This window comes from Mustela nigripes, chromosome 16, assembly GCF_022355385.1.
Source record: "Mustela nigripes isolate SB6536 chromosome 16, MUSNIG.SB6536, whole genome shotgun sequence".
NCBI lineage: Eukaryota > Metazoa > Chordata > Mammalia > Carnivora > Mustelidae > Mustela > Mustela nigripes.
This window is the reverse complement of record NC_081572.1, coordinates 3153753-3175701: the sequence shown is the minus strand read 5'-3', so window position 1 is coordinate 3175701 and position 21949 is coordinate 3153753. Positions and strand designations below refer to the sequence as shown.

Sequence of the window (21949 nt, the reverse complement as noted above, 5' to 3'; positions counted from 1 at the left end):
GCTGTGCACCGTTGCTGGGGATGCACACTGCTCCAGCAGCTGTGCACCGCTGCTGGGGATGCACACTGCTCCAGCAGCTGTGCACCGTTGCTGGGGATGCACACTGCTCCAGCAGCTGTGCACCGTTGCTGGGGATGCACCTGCTCCAGCAGCTGTGGAAAACAGGAGGGTGCTCCCTCAAACAATTAAAAAAACCCAGAATTCCCAAACAGCAATCCCACTTCTGGGTTTACACGTAGAAGAAACGAAAGCAGGGCTCAAACAGGTTCTATGCACCAGCCTTCCCAGCATTATTCATAAGATGTAACAGAAGCCAAGTGTCCACCAACAAGTGAATGGGTAAGAAACGCAGGATGTACGCACAACAGACTATTACTCAGCCTTAAAAGCTGATCTGACACCTGCCACACCACCACGGATGAACCTTGAGGATGTGATGCCGCGTGAAGCCGGCCGGTCACAGGAAAATCAATACTGTAGGATTCTGGTTCCGCGAGTGGCTGGAGTCGCCCAGCTCGCAGACAGAAAGGAGGAGGGTGGGCCCCAGGGGCTAGGGGAGGCGGACGGGCAGTCAGGGTTGAAGGGGCAGAGCTGCTGTGTGGGAAGAGGAAGGAGCTCTGGAGATGGATGGCTGCACCATAACGTAAATGTTTTTAATGCCTCTGAGCTGTACACCCAGAAGTGGTCGATTCTGGGGCACCCAGATGGCTCGGTTGGTGGAGCATTTGACTCGACCCAATGGCCATGAGTTTGAGCCCCACGTTGGGCATAGAGAGTACTTGGGGAAAAAAATTAAATGGCAAATTTTACATTATATGCATTTACCCCAGTACCGAAGTTTTATCTTAAAAAAAAAAAAAAAAAATGCTAGGGGCTCCTGGGTGGCTCAGTGGGTTAAGCCGCTGTCTTCGGCTCAGGTCACAATCCCAGGGTCCTGGGATCGAGCCCCACGTAAGGCTCTCTGCTCAGTGGGGAGCCTGCTTTCCCCTCTCTCTCTGCCTGCTTGTGATCTCTCTCTCTCTGTCAAATAAACAGATAAAGTCTTTTAAAAAAATAAATTAAATAAATAAAAATTTTAAAAATGCTACCCCTCCCAAATTAAGAAATTAAAAAAAAAAAAATGCTACTACATACACGACCCCTCTGGAGGATTCTTGGAAAAGTTTGTATGAGCACCTTTACAAAAAGGGGAGACTTTCACTTCTCATTTCAGAGCTTTTGGATTCTTCTGACCCTAACCATTAATTATTTTTAAAATAACAATAATGCCTGAGGGGCTCAAATTTGGGCAAAAAACTAAAACATGCTATTAAAAGAACTTAAACAGGGGCGCCTGGGTGGCTCAGTGGGTTAAGCCGCTGCCTTCGGCTCAGGACATGATCTCAGGGTCCTGGGATCGAGTCCCACATTGGGCTCTCTGCTCAGCAGGGAGCCTGCTTCCTCCTCTCTCTCTCTGCCTGCCTCTCAGTGTACTTGTGATTTCTCTCTGTCAAATAAATAAATAAAATCTTTAAAAAAAAAAAATAAAAAAATAATAAAAGAACTTAAACACAAGCATTCACAATTGCGGAGTTTCAGAGTAATGCAGAGGGACCCTGGGGCCTTCACAGCACAGGCGTCCCGAGGGAGGGCGAGAGCCCACCGCAAAGAGGGGCTGATCTTGGCTGCTTCCACTCACGCCCTCGCTCCCATGGGCTGCAGAGTATGTGTGGCGGGTTACGGGGACTGCCGGTGTCACCGCCTTTGGCTACACCAACCCTAACAGAGCTGACAAAGGTTCAGCCGAGGAAGCCGGCTGAACAAGAGAAGGACAGAGCGACCTAAGTCCAGAGAGGGGGGGTCTCCTTACCACAGTCACGAGAGAAGAACGGTGCTGGGTGCCGGGGGGCTCAGTCAGCTGCGTGTCTGACTCTTGATCTGAGCTCAGGTCATGATCTCAAGGTCATAGGACTAAGCCCCACCTCAGGCTCTGCACTGGGCCTCTGAGTCAGCTTGAGAGTCTCTCCCCCATTCTGTCCCTCCCCCCACCCAAGTGCGCACTCCCTCCCTCTAAAAAAAAAAAAAAGGCTTAAAAAGACAAGAAAACCAAAAAAAACCCCACAATGACAGCCCAGTCAAGTCTTGCTAAAAGTCTACCCAGAATGCGTGCGACATCACCAAGGTCACTACCAAAACAGATTTATGACCGACTTCACCTGCCGGGGCCCGGTGCCTCAGTATGTCAACTCCAGCCACCGCGGAGCCATCACCATCACAAGATGCTTAAAATGCCATTTCCTGCGCATGTCACCTTTCACTCATTTAAAAAGCAGCAACATAATGAAGCTCCCCGAAGACCTCACACAAGTGCGCATCTGGACGCTGTCCCTCTCTGGCTCCCGACTCCCTGCCTCCGGCTCTATCCCGATTTCCTGACTTATTTTCATTATTTCATTATCCTTATTTCATTATTTTTCACCAATTTTAAAAAATCATTTTTAAGTCTCATCCCCTATGTGGATACCTAAACACTGTATCGTCTTGTTTTCCAACTCCATAAATAACCATCCAGGCTGGACGCAATCTCTGGGGCTTTTCTGGGCACCGGGTGGCGGCGCGCACGAGCGGTCTTCCTTCCCCACACCTCGCTGCTACCCCGGCAGGGGCCCGCGCCGTGTTTCAAGCATCCGTCCTGCTGACGGGCACCTGAGCGGCTTAGTTTGCTGCCTACAGATGATTTTACACACAGGCATCCTGGCAGGCACGGACCAGAGCTCTTCTGCAGGAGGACACCCGCTGGCTGGTAGGTTGCCTGGAAGCTGAGGCCAGTTCAGACGACCATAGAAGGTTCTCCTCATCCTCATGCTGACACAGTACCGCTCGGCCTCCGCAGGCACACCCATCGCAAAGGCGTCACTACACCTGTCACCACTTCGAGAGCATGTCCCTGGTTCCCGTCTCTCCCTACACTCAAACCACGAGTTTCCTCTTCTGTAAAATGCCGGTTCGTAATTTTCTTTTGCTTTTTTAGGAGTGCTCTTTCCCTTGTTGGTCTGAATGATTTCCACATTCTTGGTAGCGATCCTTTGTGGGTTGTGTGTCCTGGGTCTTGCCTCCAGGTCGTAGCTCCCTGTTTGCCTTTTAAGTGTTTTCTGGAAACAAATGTTAACTTCAATGCAGCTGAATGTGTCATTTTTCTTTTGTAGTTGGTGCCGTCTGAGCCTTAAGAAATCTCCCATCCCAAGGTCAGAAGGAGATTTACCAATGTTGGTTATAAGAATCTAACATTTACTTTTGATATTAAATTTTTAACGTGTTCTCTGAGCACAGGTGTGTGAAACGGGGATCCTATTCGCTTCTTCCATATGTAAGCCCGAGCTCTTGTGATGTTTCATTCATTTCAAATGGGAGACACGTGAAGAACCGACACGTCACACACCTCCAGGTGTACGCAGAGCCCTGGGCTCTATTCCGTTCCTTCGGTGAGCGGGTCCCCTCCCTGACCCAAAACTATGATGTCTTAATCTAACTTGACAAGACTTCATAGTTGCTAAGGTGCTTCTCTTCGCATAGTCTCCTTCAGAGGTGTTTTGGTGATCTGGGGTCCTTTGCCCTGCTTTTCCATAGAAATGTTAGGATCAGGTGGAGTCATGTTAATTGGGGGGGGAATCAACGTTTTGTGACAGTGAGGCTTCCCTCTGAAGGCAGCTCTCTTCAGGTATGTAGACGACCGTATCATGTCTTCCTGTGAAGGATTTCTTGGTAAATTGAAACCTAGATGCTCTATCACTTTGGTTGTGATTCTGAATTTTACAGCAGCAAATAAATTTTTTTAAAGATTTTATTTTATTTAAGATTTTATTTGACAGAGACAAGTAGGCAGAGAGAGGGGGAAGCGGGCTCCCTGAGAGCAGAGAGCCTGATGCGGGGCTCGATCCCAGGACCCTGAGACCATGGCCTGAGCCGAAGGCAGAGGCTTTAACCCACTGAGCCACCCAGGCACCTACAGTGGTGAACATTTTTAAAAACTTTGTTATTTGGTGTAGAGAAATTCAACTAATTTTTTTTTTTAATACTAATATCATATCTCGTCCCACTGACAAATTTCTACTTAGATTCTCTCGCTTTCCAACGTAGGAATGTCATTTTCAGGGAACGACAGCGCGCTCCCTCCTTTTCCCTCCTAGGACACGGCTGGGGCAGCACCGACACATCTTCAGCACAAGTGGCGAGAGGCCCTTGCTCCCCTCTGCATTCTGAAGGATGTGCTTCCAATATTTCCCTATCTGGAACGTTCTTCTGCATGCCTAGTAGATGCCCTTTATCACGGTAAGGGAACTCCTTCCTGTTGCTCCTTCGCTAGTTTATCATAAACTTCTTCTGGGGGCACTACTTTCAGGCGACCTCTCTCTTTCAATCTGTCGATACAGTAATTAAGGAAGCAAACTTAGCAGTCTCCTCCGTAGCACTTACCGTGAGCCAAGTACTATTCTGAGCACTTTACGTCAGTCGTTCAAGCTTCCCAACACCTCTATTGGGGAGATGATATTCTTACTTGGCTGATGAGGAACAGGAAGCTTCTAGAAGGTTAGGTAACATTCCAGGGATCACAGCACTTCAGGGCAAAGCCAGGACAGGGCGCAGCAGGCCCAGCTCCGGAGGAATGGGTTCGCCTGCCGTGCTGTGTGCGTTCCACGGTCCCACTCCGAGGACAGCCCTGCATCACCAGGACGAACACGAGCCACTCGCAGTGTGGCAGAGACGACTGCCTGCGGCAGTATTCGGTCTAGAAGTTCTGTAACTACACTCGTAAATGGGACCGTACTGTTGCTTTCTCCTCCTGTACCTGCTTAATTCTGTTACCTGAGAATCTAATAAAGTGAGCTGAGGGTTCTCTATTCTCTGGCAGAATCTGTTTCTCTAAATTTTCATAAAGCTCATCCAGAAGCCATCTCAGCCTGGTATTTTCTTCATGGGAAGATTTTTAACCACCAACCCAATTTCTTGAACAGTCAGCAGGCTTTCTGCTTGCTCTGGTTTTGCTCCCTGACATTTTATTTCACCTTTGTCCTCTCACATCTCTGGGGCGCACCGCATAAGGGACACAGCACAGACGGGTACCCCCATGGATGTGGGGTCATCGAAGGGACATTTTTTTTTTTTTTTGAAGGTACATGTTTTGTACGTGTTTTTTAAAACACCTTTCTCCCCTTGGGTACTCATTCCCAGAACAGGCTGGGACCAACACTCCACCCCAGTGCCCGGCTCCCATGGCCTGGCCTGCAGCAGGCACACGGCAGATGCAGCTTTCATCAGAAACTATGTCGCAGGCTCCGCTCCTGAATCTGCCCCGGGCCAAGGGCTGCTAGCACCACGGCCGCATGGGTCCATCTCCCCAGGACACCAGCCGGTCCCCGCGCCTCCCAGCCCACCCGTAGGGCCAGCGGCACTCACAGTTGCGAGTATGTTCCTTGGAGAGCAGGTAGCTGGCCAGAGGCGGGGTATAGGTCAAGCACTGGAGGGTCGAGTTCAGGAAGCAGGTGTTGCCGAGGTTGTGAAGCCCCGCTCCCACGCGGTAAACCCGCTCCCACTTCAGTGACAGCCGCTCCGTGGGGAAGAGCACCTTCTGCGGGGCGGGGACGCCATCACCACCGCTCTCGTACGCGTGCTCGCTGCCTGTGAGAAAGAGACAGGGAGGAAAGCAGGGCTTCAGTCTGCGCCCGGGGGGTCATGAAAAAGAAATCGCCGACAGGCATACTCCGCGTGCACTTGCCAAGACGCGGTGTCGAAGGGTAACCAGTGTCCCCTGGCAGTTACTAGAAAGCCCCGGTGAAAACTCAGTCATCCCGTGGCTCCCGCGGACTGCTCAGGTCTGGAATTCCAGGAGCCCTCGTGGAGGAGGAGACGACACCCCGGGAACAAAGAGCTAGAGCCAGGCCTCAGCACTCCGAAGCCCGGCCCGTTTCTCCGGCTCGTTTCCTAGCCCCGCTTTTGATCCTATCAAACACACACAGTCCCAAGGGTTCCTAAAGATACAGATGCCATCGTGAGGCAACCCCGCGTCGCTACTTCCGTAACTACAGAGCACCGACCCCAGAGAAGCTTCCCCACTCCGACCACATCTGCTCTTGTTCCCCCACTCTGCCAACACTCCGCCAGCCGCACGGCCAACACACAAGGGTGGGGCCCCTTCTGCCCACCCCCCAGGCGTTCGTACCCTGTCTCCTGGACTGTGGCTCGTCTGCACTCCTGTGGCGACTCGCTCCCTCTGTTTTAGGGTTCAGCAAGACATATTTGCTCTTTAAGGACTCCAGCTGATAGGAGAAACTCTTGCTGGCTGGCTCGAACTCGATCTTCTGTAAAAGGACTTTCTTGGCAGAGGAGGCCAGAAGCTTCCCCAGGTCCCCATCGTCGGCCGAGTCCTTGCGGCCGGGTTTCAGGGCTTCCTTCAGCTTATCGACTATGGGCATGGTGCATCACTGTGGGGACAAGAAGGAGCACAGAGTGACGAGTAACTAAGTCCCAGGAACCAAGTGTCACTTCTCTGAAAGTCCCCTCACGTCTTTCCGGACGCTGAGCACTACCAAGGCTACTCTGGCTTGGCTGCCAGCACCACGAAGGAGGTGTGAGACACAGAGAAACACTACCGACCGCCGTGACAGAGCCCGTGCCTCCGTCAGGAAGGGAAGGCACTTCCACAAACAGCACTAAAGAGACGAAGGTGGCCCCGGGAAGCTGGAGGGCCCCGTAGCATGTCCTTGTTGAGCGACTACGGGCCCCGGCTTGGCGCAATCTCCTCTGGGGGTGACCACATGGTCCTAACGTCGGCTCAAGAACGGGGCGGGGGGGGGGGGGCGCCTGGGTGGCTCAGTGGGTTAGGCCACTGCCTTCGGCTCAGGTCATGATCTCAGGGTCCTGGGATCGAGTCCCGCATCGGGCTCTCTGCTCAGCAGGGAGCCTGCTTCCTCCCCTCTCTCTCTCTCTGCCTGCCTCTGTGCCTACTTGTGATCTCTCTCTGTCAAATAAATAAATAAAATCTTTAAAAAAAAGTTAAAAAAAAAAAAAAAAAGAACGGGGGAACACTGGTGCTCGGAAGACACTCTGGCTGCACACACAGACTACACGCTTCCAGAATGAGCGTGGTGAGTTACAGCGCACGCCTCTGTGCTCGAGCTTGTGCTCTTCCAAATGAAGGCCAGAGGGCACGGGTCATCAATGAAACACTGCGAGTCCACACTGACCCACACTGGAAGTGCAACACACGCAACAGATCTCAAAGACTTGGTGTAAGAATGTAAAACATCTCAATAATCCTGAGCCGGGTTACAGGCTGAAATGATAAAATTTTACACACACTGGGTTAAGGAACATGAAAATCAGTTTCACTTGCTTTTTATTACTTATGTGGCTACCGGAAAATTTTAAATTATACGTGTGGCCTGTGTTATCGGACAGCGCTTGTATAGATGATCTTTCTGAAAGTGAGGGAGGGGAGACGGGACAGTGGTGAGACGGGCACGGTTCCCGCAAGTCATCCAAATCTCAAGAGGGAGATGACAGCTCCGGGTGGAGAGCGGCAGGCCTGGCTTATTCCCGTACCTATCGGCTCTAAATTCCAGGGACAACCACTGTGACCTCCCAGGTCCCCTATTCTGTGTAAAACAGGGGGCTGAAAGCAGCACCAAAGGTGGATTGGAGGTTACCGCGGGGAGAGCGTGCTGCAGCGCTGGAAACACGACTGACCAGGAGTCCCCCCGCCCCACCCCCAGTCACCTCTGACTGCAAGTCACTACCTTTCAACTCAACCATCCCAGCCAGGGCTCAAAGGCAATCTGAGTCACAGTTAGAAAAATAAGTTGGTTAACTGCTCACTGTCATCAGAAAAAGGAGGACCCCGTTAGGTACCCAGCACCCAGTCAGCCACAGGGCACTGCCGTGGCAGGAGGAGCCTGAAACTTAGTGACAGCACCTCTTACTAAGCCGTTCAAATGTATCCTTATGGAGCATCTCACTCCCCACACGGGTCAAATTTTTTTATCTATAAAAACTTGTGTGGGCAGGGGGAGGCACGCTTGGGGGTTCAGTTGGGTGGGCGTCTGCCTTCGGCTCAGGTGGTGATCGCAGGGTCCTGGGAGTGAGCCCTGCATCAGGCTCCCTGCTCGCTAGGAAGCCCGCTTCTCCCTCTGCCCGTGGCTCCCCCTGTTTGTGTACATACTCTCTGTCTCTATCAAATAAATAAATAAAATCTTAAAAAAAAAAAAAAGCAGCAAGCACAAGTTCTTTGATTTGAGGAAATAAAAGAACCTTTCCCAAGGGGAATTATCGAAGTGTTCCTACCCACTGAAGCACTGCTCCTGGGCGATAAGCCAGCGACGCGGGGAAATGAAAAACGACTCTGAAGCCTGTGCTGGCTCACCTGGGATGGCTGACCTCGGGCGTGTTGGGGCTGCAGCATGGGGTCAGGTTCCGGCCAGACTGGGCAGACGCAGGGCAGGACCCTCCGGTTCATGAGCTCCTTGGCTGCGCCCCATGAAATCACCAAAGCTGCAAGTCTGTCGACCCGAAGGGGCGTCAGAATCTGTGGGGTGAACAGGGCACCACGTGAGGCCTCTCTCTTCCACCATCTCAGCCCCACGGCACTGACCCAGGGCGGGAAGGCAGGCTGTCTGTCTGGAAGAGTCTGTCTGAAGGAGTATGGATGGTGCTGGGTGGATTCGGGAGTCTGGGGAAGAACTGAACAGACTCGCTACAAGTTACTACAACGTACGTGATAGGAAAACACCGCCCTTGGCTTGGTATCTTAACCTTCAGGCCCGTGACAAGCCCAGTGAACAAAAATCTTCGGTGAACTCCAGTCTAAATCACTTTCCAAAGAGTGAAAGGGCTGACTTCCAGATTTCATAAACCAGAATTTCAAAAAAAAAAAAAAGGAAAAGCATCGAAGGAGCAGTAAGAATTACCGAATTACCATATTTTCACTTTGGCTAAGTGCAGATTTTTTCCCTTGAACTACCATCCACAATCACTGTAACTACATAAAATTAAAATACTTAAAACATTTTTTGCTGCGGAAGCCTTCAGATACGTACAAGTTGGTGGGAACAACACAGGGACCACCACGTTCCCCTTATTCAGCACCAGTAATTGCTGCGCAGGCCCACACCTGATTCCTCTCCTGTCCCCACATTACTGACCGCAAATTTCAGATAGATCGTGCCTCACCGCCATAAATAAAAAGTCTACCAACCACAAAACAAACGGGGGGGCATGATGAACATGATCTCAGAATAAAGCCAATCGGTGAGGTGGAGCTTCCAGTCTCACAAAAATCTCCTTATACGACCGTACCTCCACGTGGACAGACGGACATGGGTCCAAGGGCAAATGCTCGGGAATCAAACAGCAAGACAACAAACAGAACTCGGCAGATAATAACCCAATTTATTTCAAGAGAAGAGATTTCAAGAACATCTATCCCACAGCCTACTCCTCATGGTGGAAGTCAGAGATTTCGAGCAATTTTTCAATTTCTGACAAAGATCGACCTCTATGTCACCAGTTCCACCCAAAACATCAACAACAACCAAAAAAATGTGCTCTCTCTGAGGTGTAGGAACCCAGAGAAAAATGTCCTTGTAATCAGCAGGCCCTCTGATGACCGTTGGACAGAACGCGCTTCAAAAACCCGGCAAGGGTGCTCCCTCCGCTCCGCCCTCCAGGAACAGCTCAGGCTCCTCCAGGCCCATTTCTACCTCCCCGAGGAGGAAAACAGCATCCGCAGAACACCCTTCAAGCATATTCTCTCTCCCTCCTCCCTCTAAATGCACTTTTCCGGGATGAAATGCACCCAAGACTCACAGGGTCAACCACGTGCCGGTGGGGGAGGAGCCCAGATGGACAGAGCCTGGGGCCTCTCAGGGGCACTTTCACAGGGGCCTCCGGTCCGCAGAGCCTGCAGGACACGGGTCTCCAGCCGGGAAAGGGTAAGCAGAGCCTCCCTCTCCTTGGCGGCCTGGTTCTAGGCGTCTCTTACAGCAAGCAGGCTGGCCACCATGCTTTCCTCGCTCATCTGTCTCCGTTTCAGAAGCTCCTCTGCCTCGCCCCTCGTACCCCAGGGGAGGCTCAACTCTCCCGAATAAAACACGGGGTACTGTACAGCCGCACAGCCTGTCCCACCCAACCACATTCACCATAACCATGACCCTGAAGAAGGTTACCCTCTCCAGGGATAAGTCTTTCCCACATTTCTTACTAAAAGGGGGGGAAAAATGAAATTCCAGCAGGGCCGCCCAGCAGAACAGGCTCCTCCAGATTTTGACTTAAGGCATTCCAGGGTTAGTCTGGGTCCTGCCCTGGTGATGCTTCCCTGGGCAACGGCTGTGCCCGAGACCGACAGAGACCACGGCCGTCCCCGATTCCCCGGGGCTCCTGGCTGGGGCAGCTCTATCCCCCACCACTGGTCGCGGTTCCCCGGGAACAGCAAAGAGCGCGCCTCCCCGACCCTGTCTGCGAAACCCCCAGCCCCTCGAGGACTGCGCAGCCCTGGGCCTTCCCTGCGGATCCTGAGTCCTTGCGGACCGCGCGCCCCTGACCTCGCCGTGGACCGCCGAACCACTCAGGGACCGCGCGCCCCCGACCTGCCCGCGGACCTCGGAGCCCTCGCAGACCGCGCGCCCCTGACCTGCCCGCGGACCTCGGAGCCCTCGCAGACCGCGCGCCCCTGAGCTCCCCGCGGACGCCCAAGCCTCTCCCGGACAGCACGGCCCCGACCCCCTCGCTAACGAAGTAGCCCCGGGCCCTCCCCACGGGCCCCCGAGCCCCTCGCGCCCGCGCGCCCGCCTCTGCCCCGGGGCGCCCCCCTGCAGGCCGCACCTTCCCGCGCCCCCGGCCCAGCCGAAGTCCTTCACCCGGCCGGACGCGCAGTCCCCCGTCGGCCTGCGCGCCGCCGACACCCGGCCCCAGCCTACCCGGCCCTCGGCGGGCCCGGCTGCAGGCCCGCGGCGCTCGCGTCTGCTCGGCCCGGGCCCCGCACGCGCACCATCCGGGCCTCGGGCGCCTCACACACGTGTCACGGCGACGCTTAAAGGCGCCGCGACCGGCGGCCCGCGCTGCGGGACTCGGAAGGTCGCGGCGGCTTTAAGAGACGGGGCTGGCCGCGTCCCCGCTCCCTGGGCCCGCCCACAGCCGTTCTACGTGGCCGCTACGTCACGCTGCTCCCCGCGGCCCCTCCAGCCTACGCGATGACGCCAACACGCAGAGCCGGAATCGCCCCGCCCCCTGGGCCGGCGCCCGGCGCGTTCCCGGAGAGCACGTGAGGCGGCCGCTTCCGGGTCTGCGGCGGGCGTGCGGCGGGCGCAGCGTCGGAGCGCGGGCTCCTGGCGCGTGCCTCGGCCTCCCTCTCCCGAGCCCTTTAGTGGCCTAGACGCGGACGGGGAGCGATGAGGGCAGCAGGGGAGGCCGAGCCGAGCTGTTGCGGTGAAGGGTGGGGGCGTAGGGGGATGTGGCCTTTGACTTCGGAAGTGTCCGGGCCGCGCGGGCGCTCGCGGTGCCCAGCCCCCTTGCGGACCGCGTGACGATGACCTGAGGCTGCCGGCGGCATGCCGGCAAATGCGCGCCGCTCCTGCGGCGTTTCTGGGGCTGCTTTGCACCCAAACCGATCCTTCCCGACCTCCCGGGCTGGGGTGGGGGGAGGGGCGCGCCCCGAGCCCGACCCAGGCCCTGGCACTCTCAAACGACTGCCCCCAGACTACGACCGACCTCCTGCACACGACGCGGTCAGCCCGGCCTTTCCTGGGGGTGGGGGGTCTGGAGGGGGCGGGTGAGTTGCTGGGGGAGCCCGCGCCCCACACAGTCAGTCCCTGCTCTCGGGGCTGGGGATGGAGGGTGACAAGAGGTGTAACCCGGACAGGATTCACTCTGCACTTACGACGCGGGTGCTGGGGTCTTGCAAAAGCAAAAGAACAGGAACAACCCTGTACGGGCCTGAGCCCCTGAGTCCGAGCCTTTGAGAACCCTTAAAAGTTTAAGATGAAGATGTTCCCTGGGATGGGTTCTGGGCCCCATCACTGAATCAGTGAATCGTTGAAATCATTGAAACAATGATTCAAACAAAGACAGCTCTGACGTCTGACACTATGTATCCGTCAGTGATGCGTAGTGTGAGGGCAGGTTGGAAGGGGCTGAGGACACGGGGGTTGATCCCAAAGCTGCCCAACCAATGAGCAGGTTGCTTTCTAGGCCTCCCTTTCCTTGTCTGTGGAGTAAAGGCGGTCCCCAGCAGGTCTTGAGAAAACTGAAGACAATTGCTTCCATTGCTGAGCTGATACTACGACTCCCATACCTAGTTGGTTGCCTTGCCAACATGATACGCTCCAATTCCCACGGCAAGCCTACGGAAAGATACTGTTCCCGTTTTACAGATGAAAAAACTGAGTGTGCACCATCCGTGCAAGCAAGCAGTGATGTGAGGATTTCGACGTGGGTTTGTCAGGCTCCCAAGTTCACACCCCTAGCCGAGCCCTCAGAGGAGCCCCCAAGTTCTGATGAGATGACAGAGGGGCCTCCAACCTGCCTGGGAGTGTAATCTGAGACCTAGACGTTGGGAGGAGCCTTTGGCCAGCCACAGTCCCACTCTAACTCCCTCTTAGGATTCCCTCAAAGAAGCCTCAGAGCGGTACCTCCTTGAGGTACGTTCACGTGGGCCTTTCCTAAAGTGCTCAGTCTCAAATGCTACCAGAGAAATGCAAATTAAAACCACACCGGGGGCCATTTCACACCCACTAGAAGAGCTAAAATTAAAAAGACTACATGTTGGAGAGAATGTGAAGCCAAGTAGACTCTAAGACGGCTGGGAGTATAAATGGTGCAAGCATTTTGGAGGGAAAAGTTAGAGGTTTCCTGGAAGGAACAAACACCCCTGAGCCCATCCATGGCTATGGCTCTCACTACCCTAACTAGGCCTGTAGTCCAGTAAATGCCGCATGTGCACATACAGACCTGCCCCCCCACCCCGATCTTTGGAAAGGTGGGCCCAGGAAGGGCCTGCTGGTTGTCTCCCTGCAGGATTCACAGGCGCTTCAAACTCACCATGCCCAGAAACGGGGGCATCCCCCCACCTCCCCTAAGCTGCCTCTCTTTTTATGCCCTGTGCCCCCTTGGGCTGCTGTGCTAGAGTCCAGACCAGATCCTTGCCCTTCCAGGCTCCCTGGTGTCCAGGACTATCTGGCCACTGGGGGTCACTGAGAGACTGGAGGGCAAAGGACAAGAGAGGCAGGACCTTCCTCTCCCTCCTTCTCTGCTCCAACCAGAGAGGTGCACAGTGGTTCCAGCCTCCCGCCCTCTCCAAACCCTGCCCTCCATGGGCTCTGGTCGGGACGTGCTAACAGCTGCTGGTTGTCCTCTGGTCGGGCTGCCATCACGATGTAACCAAGCCCGGCATTAATCCCCCGTTTTAAAGGCCGTACAGAGTGGTTTTGGTGTTCTGATTGGACCCAGGGTGATACAGACCCTAACACCCACACTCCTGGCCAAGAGCATCCTGGTCTCCTCTTTCCCTCACCCCAGGGTGCTGGGATCAAGCCCCACATCAGCCTCCCTGCTCAGCAGGAAGCCTGCTTCTCCCTCTCCCCCTCCCCCTGCTTGTGTTCCCTCTCTTGCTCTGTCTCTCTCTGTCAAATAAATAAAATAAAAATATATATGTATGTTCAAAAGGCCTACCCCAAAACACTGTGTGCCTGTGAACCGTTCCCCATCCCCTGAAGCTGATGGGAAAGTCAAGCTCTCCTTAACCTGGTCTCTAACGGCCTCTTGCCTGCTTTTTCTTCCTCAGCCCCCGCCACTCCCAGATCCTTTAGCAGAACTAAATCCAAATGCCCCCTAGGCCCTAATCAGGTAATCTCTGCTCCAGGCTCATGATGGTCTTTGGCCTAAATTCCCTTTCCTACTTGCCCTTTATAATCTCCTCAGGCACTACCTCTTCCAGGACGTCTTCCTGGATTTCTTCCATCCCTGCCTTTGGGGGCAGGTGTTGCCCTGGGCCTGCTGTACATTCCATTTACAGATTCAGTTGGAATGTTCTCTCGATTTCTCCCTCCCCTTGATGACTGGTAAAGGTCTCACAATATCTCACTCATCTGAGTGCTTTGCAGGTACCCGGTGCATAAATGTCTATGAACCCCAACCAAACAGAAAATGAAATGCCCAAGATGAGACAATGAATAATCTCTAAATCCAGAAGAAAAGTAGAGAAACACTGAAGGTAAAAGAATAAAAATAAAAGCTATAGCCAAAATGAATCAAATGAGAATTTATTTTAAGAAATAATGTACAATTAGGTGCCTGGGTGGCTCAGTCAGTTAAGTCACTGACTTCGGCTCAGGTCATGATCCTGGAGTCCCGGGATCGAGTTCCACATTGGGCTTCCAGCTCCATGGGGAGTCTGCTTCTCCCTCTGAACTCCTCTCCTCTCATGCTCTCTCTCTCTCTCTCAAATAAAAAAAAAAACTTTAAAAATTTAAAAAAAAGAAATAATTTACAATTAAACAATGAATCTTGGAACACTGAAAAAATTAAAAAAAAAGAAAGAAAGAAAGAAAGAATGTACATTAACAGATTAACAGTATCCGGAACTCACCTGTGACTGGCCAAAGACGTGTGCTAATTTCTGGAGAGAGCCAACTCGCGTCTCTCACTGTAAATTAACAATTCTGACTTTTACATCAGTTGTTGTGAGTTCAGGTTCCTAGGAGTTGTTCTGGCTGGGCCTACACAACCCTAACAATTTCTGTGTTTCTAAACGCTGCCAAATTAAGATCCAAACCCTTCTCAGGCTGCATTCACCAAGGAAAAGCCACACGGCAGATTGCCAGAGTCGTTGTAGACCTTCTCTCCTCGGACTATGGGTGGCCTGCTGTTGAATTTGGCCCACCAAGATCTTACTTTTTCATGAATGTGTTTGGTGGTTTGGCCAAAAAGTAGCCAACAGGCCTTAAATTCCTGTGCTGGTCCCTGGCCTGCCTCCTCCTTCCCTCCAAGGGCAGTTTTCTCTCTTAAAAACAAACAAACAAACAAATGAAGTCACCATCAACGCGCAGGTGTGCATTTTTGGTGTGCATAGAAGTAGCTGTCCCCAACTGCTGACACCGAAACCCTGCTTGAATCTTCACTGTCCCCATTCTTATCCCACTGCCCTCAGGACGCCTCCCCTTCCTTGCTACAAACCCATCTCCCTCCCCCAAATTCACCCCCGCCCCACCCCCTCGCTTCATTCTTTCCTGTTTCGTTCCTTTCCTTAGGACCCGGCCATTGTTCTCTGTAACACAATGTGACTTCGCACAGCAGCGGTTACTCTGCTTTTGAAGCAAGGCATGTATCCATGTTTGGCTCAGGACTGATTCTATGCATTTTTCAAGAGTGTGCAAGACCTTCTCTTTTAAATCCCGGTACCACCTCGCATTGGTACCACCTCTGAGCTCCACCGCTGCCCAGGGTTGCCCAGAGAGCAGGTTCTGTTAGACTGTCCCTTGCCGTGTCTGGGCCTGCCTGGGAAGGAGGTGGGTCCAGGCCCAGGGGACCCAGGCCAGAAGCTGCCTGTAGTGAGTTCAACAGTGACTAATTCTCTCCAGAGTCTGGAAGAGGAGGTGCCAGGTGTCACTCCTAAGCCAGAGGCTGAGCATCTGCCAGGCATCCCTCCCTCCTCTTTCTGGCTGAAAAGGAAGGACCCTGAGGCTTCAGAAGGTGGGGGGGACAAGAGGGCAAGAGCCCAGGTCCTGGAATCGGATGCGGAAGGTCACCCAAAAGACATCCCCACTGGTCTTGGCAAAAAATGCCCTGGGATGCTGGGCTTGCTACGGCACCCGGCATCTCTGTGGCTGGTATACTTTTGTTCCCAGATCATAGGAAGTCAGAAGTCTTTTGGGCCCTGGGCGTTGTGGGCTGCTGCATCCAGTGCCAAGCCCTAGCGTCTGCATTGGGAGAGTGGGGGCGTGGGGGGATCAATGCACCTGGTGTGCCTGGGGAAGGTGTTCTACAATGACGGGAGCCACCACACCCTGCTTTTCTCGGGGCAGTCCTGGTTTACGCCTATTGACCCCCTCTTGGAAAGCACCCTCCTTCTCTCTCTAAAGTGTCCCTGTTGGTCCCAGCCCCAGTGCTTACTGGCCGGGTGCCCAGGAAACTGACCTCTCGAGGCCTCAGACTCTTTATCGACCAACGAAGAGAGATGAGGACACAGACTTCGCAGAATTGGCAAGTGTCACCCAGGATAATGGATTTGAAGCCCTTGATGCCAGTCCTGACATGGACTAAACTTGAGCTTTGACTGAGGTTACTATCATTAGAATGATTTGCTAAGCAGTCGCCCATGGGGGTTTAGCATCAGCGTCTCCAGAGCCTGGGGAGAGGTTGTGAACAGGAAAGGGGCAGAGCATGTATGCCAGAGTCCCACTGCGGGCCTGGAGCCGCTCTCCTGCAGGAGGCCTGCGTCCGGGGTCGGTGTCTGGGAACTCAGATTTCCGGAGGGATCCCCCATTCTCTGGTAAGAACAGATCCAGGGGAACCTGCCCTGTTCAGTCGGTGGAGTGTGTGACTTTTAATCTCAGGGTTGTGATTTTGAACCCCATGGTGGGTGTGAAGCCTTCTTAAGAAAACAAGAAAAGACAACAAAAAGGATCCTGTGTCTCAAATGTTCGTTTATGCAGAACACCTGCTTTCTTTCTGGGAGGCTGGAATTCTGCTACACACCGTGCAGAGGATCCCTGCATGACCGGCACCCAGTAAACACCCCCGGGGCTAGGTCTCTATTGAGACTCCCTGGCTGGAATCTTACACCTGGAGCTCCCCTCCCCCCTGCCCCCCTACAAACTTTGCTTGAAGGGGTAAAGCCAAACATCCTGAGTGGGACAACAATAAACGGTGAGCTTTGGGCTTTCCTTCTGGGTCCCGTATGCAGCCTTGCCTCTGCATCAAATCTTGGATCCCATCCTCAAGCCCACTCGAGCATTCTCTGCATTGCCCCCCACCGGGCACCCGCCGTTCAGCCAGCTCAGATCGGGATCCCTCTCCATCATCATCATGGAATGAAAAACGGATCCAGTCGGGGTTCTGAATGTCTTTTTTCTCTCCCAGTTTGTTTCCCAAAGGAGAAAATCTGCTAGCAGAGCTGACGGTTTCCCCAAATCAAAGGGCTGCCTTTCACGGCGAATGACTCACAGCAACCGAGCGAGGCAAGGCGAGCTGTGGGTCAGCTCTGAGCTCGAACCCGAGACTAAAGATAGAACCTGTTCATAAAGTTTCAAATCTGTGGTAACGGCAAGCTGTCCATAAAAAAAACTGACCCTGATAAAACATCTATAGCTCCACAGTTTGGTTGTTGAGTTGGATCAGGGGAAAGCTAGCGGTGTTCAAACTTCTAGAGGTTTTAACCAGGCCTGGTGGCTGGCCCCGGGACCCTCCACGTTGGATCCTAGGGTGTCTGTTGGAGGTTCGGACCTGAATCCCCATGCACATTCCTTTCCACAGGATGAGCGAGGCTGGGGGGGGGGGGAAGAATAGCGTCTGGAGACCCCCCAACAGTCTGCCCAGCCCGCATGTGGGTCCTCAAACCCACTCAACATTGTTTGCAAGGACAGAGAAAGCTCAGATAATAAGCAGGTCATGGGAGTGTGGAGTTCGTCAGATCATTCTCTGCATTTTTTTGGTTTGTTTAAAAATTTCCATAATGAGGGGCGCCTGGGTGGCTCAGTGGGTTAAGCCGCTGCCTTCGGCTCAGGTCATGATCTCAGGGTCCTGGGATCGAGTCCCGCGTTGGGCTCTCTGCTCAGCAGGGAGCCTGCTTCCCTCTCTCTCTCTCTCTCTGCCTGCCTCTCCATCTACTTGTGATTTCTCTCTGTCAAATAAATAAATAAAATCTTTAAAAAAAAAAAAAAATTTCCATAATGAGAAGTGTTTCGAAGAAGTCACATTTGACCTAAATTATATATGTAAATATGTAAAAATATGTACCCAAAATATATATGTAAATATGAAAAAGAAAGTACATGGGTGGCCGCCATCTGGTGGGTTGTCTGCTAGGACCCCATGGAACCTGCAGGTCCGGAGGGGCACGAATGTCTGGGAAGGTCATTAGCACGACACGTTCAAGTTTAACTTATGATGGGGCCGTCTTTCCTAGCTTAAGAGGCAGATGGGGAGGGGAGGAAAACCTGCAGAAAAGAGAGCCTTCGGAGCCACTGCCATGCATGGCCCTTGTTAGGATCCTGATGCAAGCCAATGGACCATAAAAAAGCATCGAAGAGACCATGGGAGATGTCTGAACACTGACTAGATACCAACGGGCCTCTCTTTCTCTGGGGGATACACATCCACCTCCACAGGACAGGTTCCTTCGGAGGTGTTTGGTTGCTAGGCTAGGAAGCAGCGGCTCCCAGCATCAGACAGAGCTACAGAGACAGAGCCAACGTTCTTGATAATACTGTTTATTGTCCATTGACAGAGCGATCATTCAAGAATGATACAAAGTATCAGAGACATGCACAGTCTGCTTGTCAACGTTCAACAGCTCTCACGTGTTCCCAGCACAGGAAGGTCTCAGACTTCGTATTCCAGCAAAAACGCATTGCCCAAAAGTTTAAAAAAAAAAAAAAAAAAACCCAAAACGAAACAAAACAAAACCAAACCCAAGCAAAAACAAACACAAACAAAGCTTTAAATTATGGCAGCAAGTCCGATATTTCTTAATACTTATCAAGCAAAGGTTTGAAAATAACTACAATGTAAACTTCACTTTCAATATTTTGAGTTGCTTGCATGGAGACAAGAACGGGAGGAGGAACGGGCAGTGCATAGAACAGAACATAAATTAAAGGATGCCGAATGGAGAGCCTTTTTCAACTACACGCACGCTGTAATTGTTGACTCTGATGGTATTTGAGTGGCTTTGTCTCTCGGCTGCCACTGGGCACTTCCTCTTGCATTTTTTGTTTCTGTTTTTGTTTTCTGCTCAGCGTGGCTAGAAGACCAATGTGTGTGGACTGAGTATAAAGGCCATCTTTTTAGAACCAACCAACTCAAAGATACTTTACTCTGTAATGATTTGAACCAGAGAACAAAAGGCAGCGGCTGGAAGAAAGCAACCACACTCAAAGAAGGAAAGAAAAGAGCTGAAGGCATGCACCACCGTAGGCTAGCTAGCACGCCATGCTTTCCATTCTGGGTCAAAAGCTTCCATGATGCAGAAACCTTAAAAAAAAAAAAAGTGCAAGGCTAACACCTACCAAGGGTAATAAAAGACACAGCACAGGAATGATTACAACTGATGTCAGAAACAAACCGAAACATTTAAAAAATCAGCAGAAACAGGAGTAAATGTTACATATGATAACACCATACAGGAAGCAAACGGGAGGGGTGTTCTATTGATTGGAGGGGTCTGGTGTTCTTGTATATACTGAAATCACATGGACTGGTCCATTATGACATCTTACAAACTTTCTATCACTGTACAGCATGAAAGTACCCTCGATTCAGGGGCTGATCCCTGGCTATCCCCCTAGTCTGCCCTAGAAAGGGAAGTCATCAAAAATCTGTGCTGACCGGGTCCCGGCAGGCATGACGCCATGTGGGGGTCAGGGGTCTTACGGGTGGTTTGGGGTCACCGCAGACTAGAGCAATGCTTAGAACGTGGTGACTCGAAGTGTTCTGCAGGAGGAGGGTGCACAGGCGGACACACATGGGTCACCGCGTGTGCGTGTGCTCGCGTCGGTGTGTTTGCCTAATTTGCATGAAAAACTCAGAACAGTTTATACCGTACACAAGTTGGAAGAAAAGAAGACTTTTTGCTGAGTGATTTTTGCCTGCATTAACCCCCAATTTACTGGCAGCAGAAAGCTGTGCATGGGGAACAGGTTCTCCAGTCCCCTAGAACGCTTCTTTTTTTTTTTTTTTTTGGACCGAGAGATGGAATATCAGAAACCTAAGTGGAGGCGTACGGCTGGGATTTGGGTTCACAGATTATCTGAGAATTCATCTTTAGGAAAATGAGATGTTGGCCGCAGTGATCCCAGAGGCCTGGAAAGAGATTCACTGACCCCCCCCCCCCCCACCTCCCCAATTTCTCCCTTCCTGGGTAAGACTTCACAACATGCCCAGCTACTTTCACTCCCAGAAATCACGCCCAGCACAGTGACTGACTGTCTTTGTGGAGGGGGTCACGGTAAGGCTGTGGCACCAGGTGCATTGGGGGACACAGCACAGCCTAGTTTTTCGATGTCTTCAGGATGTGCAAACAGAACACAGCCAGCCTGTGCTACCAGCTACACACAACCCCGTGCAAAACCAATGTGTGCGACTCAGCTGGGTGCCCGATGCCAGGAGGAGGAGAAGGAAGAGGAGGAGGGAGCCAGACTGACTTCAGAAGCCCGGGAGTATATGGCAAGGGGAGCCAAGTGTCCCCCCAAAACGTCCGCCCTCAGGGCAGAATGCCATGGACTCCCCCAGAGTTGGGGTGTGTGGTGCGGGGAATGAAAAGGATTTGGATGAAGGGGAAGCTTGTCGCCCGCATCGTACCAGGCCCTGGAGCCTGGCTCCCATTGTGGATTCATGGAGTTAACTGGGGCTTCTTCAGGAGTGAGCCACTGGTCCAGGACTGTATTTACGGGGGTCACAGGTACTGGGAGCCCATGACGGGCACAGAGGAGACAGGGGCACTTGCAAGGGGTGGGGACTGCTGCCTTAGGGCCAGAGGTGTGGAAGCTGCAGGAAGTGAGGGACATGCCCCTCTCGAGACGAAAGGGACCTGGTAGGCCTGCTACACAGTCTCGCAACGACCCTCAAAACGTTTCTGCAAAACGCACATTCCAGGCTCTGCCCTGACCAGGCCTGGGGGACTCCTACGTACGGGACACCCACTCCGTGTTTGTGACGGTGCCAGGGCTGGGCCCGTGCGGCCTGCCGTGCCTGCACCCAAGGATGCCCAGGCTGGCGGACGGGGTGTGGGACCACGACCACTTTTAAAAGGGAAACGGGGGCGGGAGGAGACACACTAATTTAGACCCACTTGGATGACTGTTTTATTCATGCTGTTTCCGGGAAGGATGTCAGAGCTGGACCAGTCTAAACTCTTGGAGGCTTTTCCGTTGGCCAGAGGGGTGCTGTTGGCCTGCTTACGGGTCCTCAATATCGAGAAACTCCTGCTTGGGGGGCGCCGCCCCGCGGTACCACGCACAGGAGCCGTCACTTCTCTTGATGCAGGCGAAGAACTTGGCCTGGTGCCCGTTGATGTTCTTCTCCGTGACCCAGTCCATCCAGAGGCACTCGTCCGGCGACGAGATGTAGCAGGGAATCATGGGGCAGCGCGTGATCTAGGAAGAGGGACACGGAGGCAGACCCGGTCAGGGACCGGGGCCCCACGCAAGGGAGCATTTCCAGAACCCAGCCACGAGCCCAGCAATGATGTTCAAGGGCAGTTGGTCGAGAATGGATGACCACCTGAGCCCAGCGGCGGGGGAGGAAGTGGGAGCTCTAGTTGAACCTGCTCCATCAGCAGCCTCTCCTGAGTTCCCCCAGACTCCAAACAGCAGCAGGCAGCCCACCTGGGCGCGGGGGAAGGGGCCTGGGGTGACCCTCAGGCACTGCCCCCACCCCCCCCCCCCCCCGCAGCTGTAGGTGCCCCCTCTGCTTTGGGCCGTCTTGTCTACCATATCTGGGCATGCCACAAAGGCCTCAGCGGAGCGCCACCCTCCTGGGAGGAAAAGACAACCACAGAGGCTCCCAAATTTCCCAGAGCTAGGCTCCAGTCACATAAAAAGGACAGCATCTTCCTCTGAAGCATGCTTAGGCCTTGAGGGGATCGGGAGTCCGCAAGACAAGACGGAAAGGGAAGAACTCCGTTTTGTTTTGTTACTTTAAAATTTAAATTAAACTAATTAACATTAGTCTCCGAGGCAGAGGTCAGTGATTCATCACTCTTATGTAA

At 53.0% G+C, this 21949-nt stretch overlaps 2 protein-coding genes across 7 annotated transcripts in view; both read right to left on the bottom strand.

The window, feature by feature from the left end:
* Positions 1 to 11129, bottom strand: part of USP36 (ubiquitin specific peptidase 36) — a 38304-nt gene extending 27175 nt beyond the window's left edge. Inside the window, exons 1-4 of one of the 4 annotated variants that reach the window (XM_059378390.1) lie at positions 10947 to 11129; positions 8396 to 8557; positions 6197 to 6458; positions 5434 to 5655 (exon numbers count right to left, since the gene is read on the bottom strand). In XM_059378390.1, coding sequence (XP_059234373.1) covers positions 5434 to 5655; positions 6197 to 6449 — 475 coding nt within the window. In that variant the 5' untranslated portion in view covers positions 6450 to 6458; positions 8396 to 8557; positions 10947 to 11129. The other 3 variants (XM_059378388.1, XM_059378391.1, XM_059378392.1) reach the window with 3 other exon arrangements.
* A 7307-nt stretch (positions 11130 to 18436) lies between these two features.
* The window catches only part of TIMP2 (TIMP metallopeptidase inhibitor 2), a 44979-nt gene continuing 41466 nt past the window's right edge, over positions 18437 to 21949 (bottom strand). For all 3 annotated transcript variants that reach the window (XM_059378741.1, XM_059378742.1, XM_059378743.1), the window contains exon 5: positions 18437 to 21335. In XM_059378741.1, the coding sequence (XP_059234724.1) occupies positions 21138 to 21335 (198 nt within the window). In that variant the 3' untranslated portion in view covers positions 18437 to 21137. The remainder of the gene's footprint in view (positions 21336 to 21949) is intronic.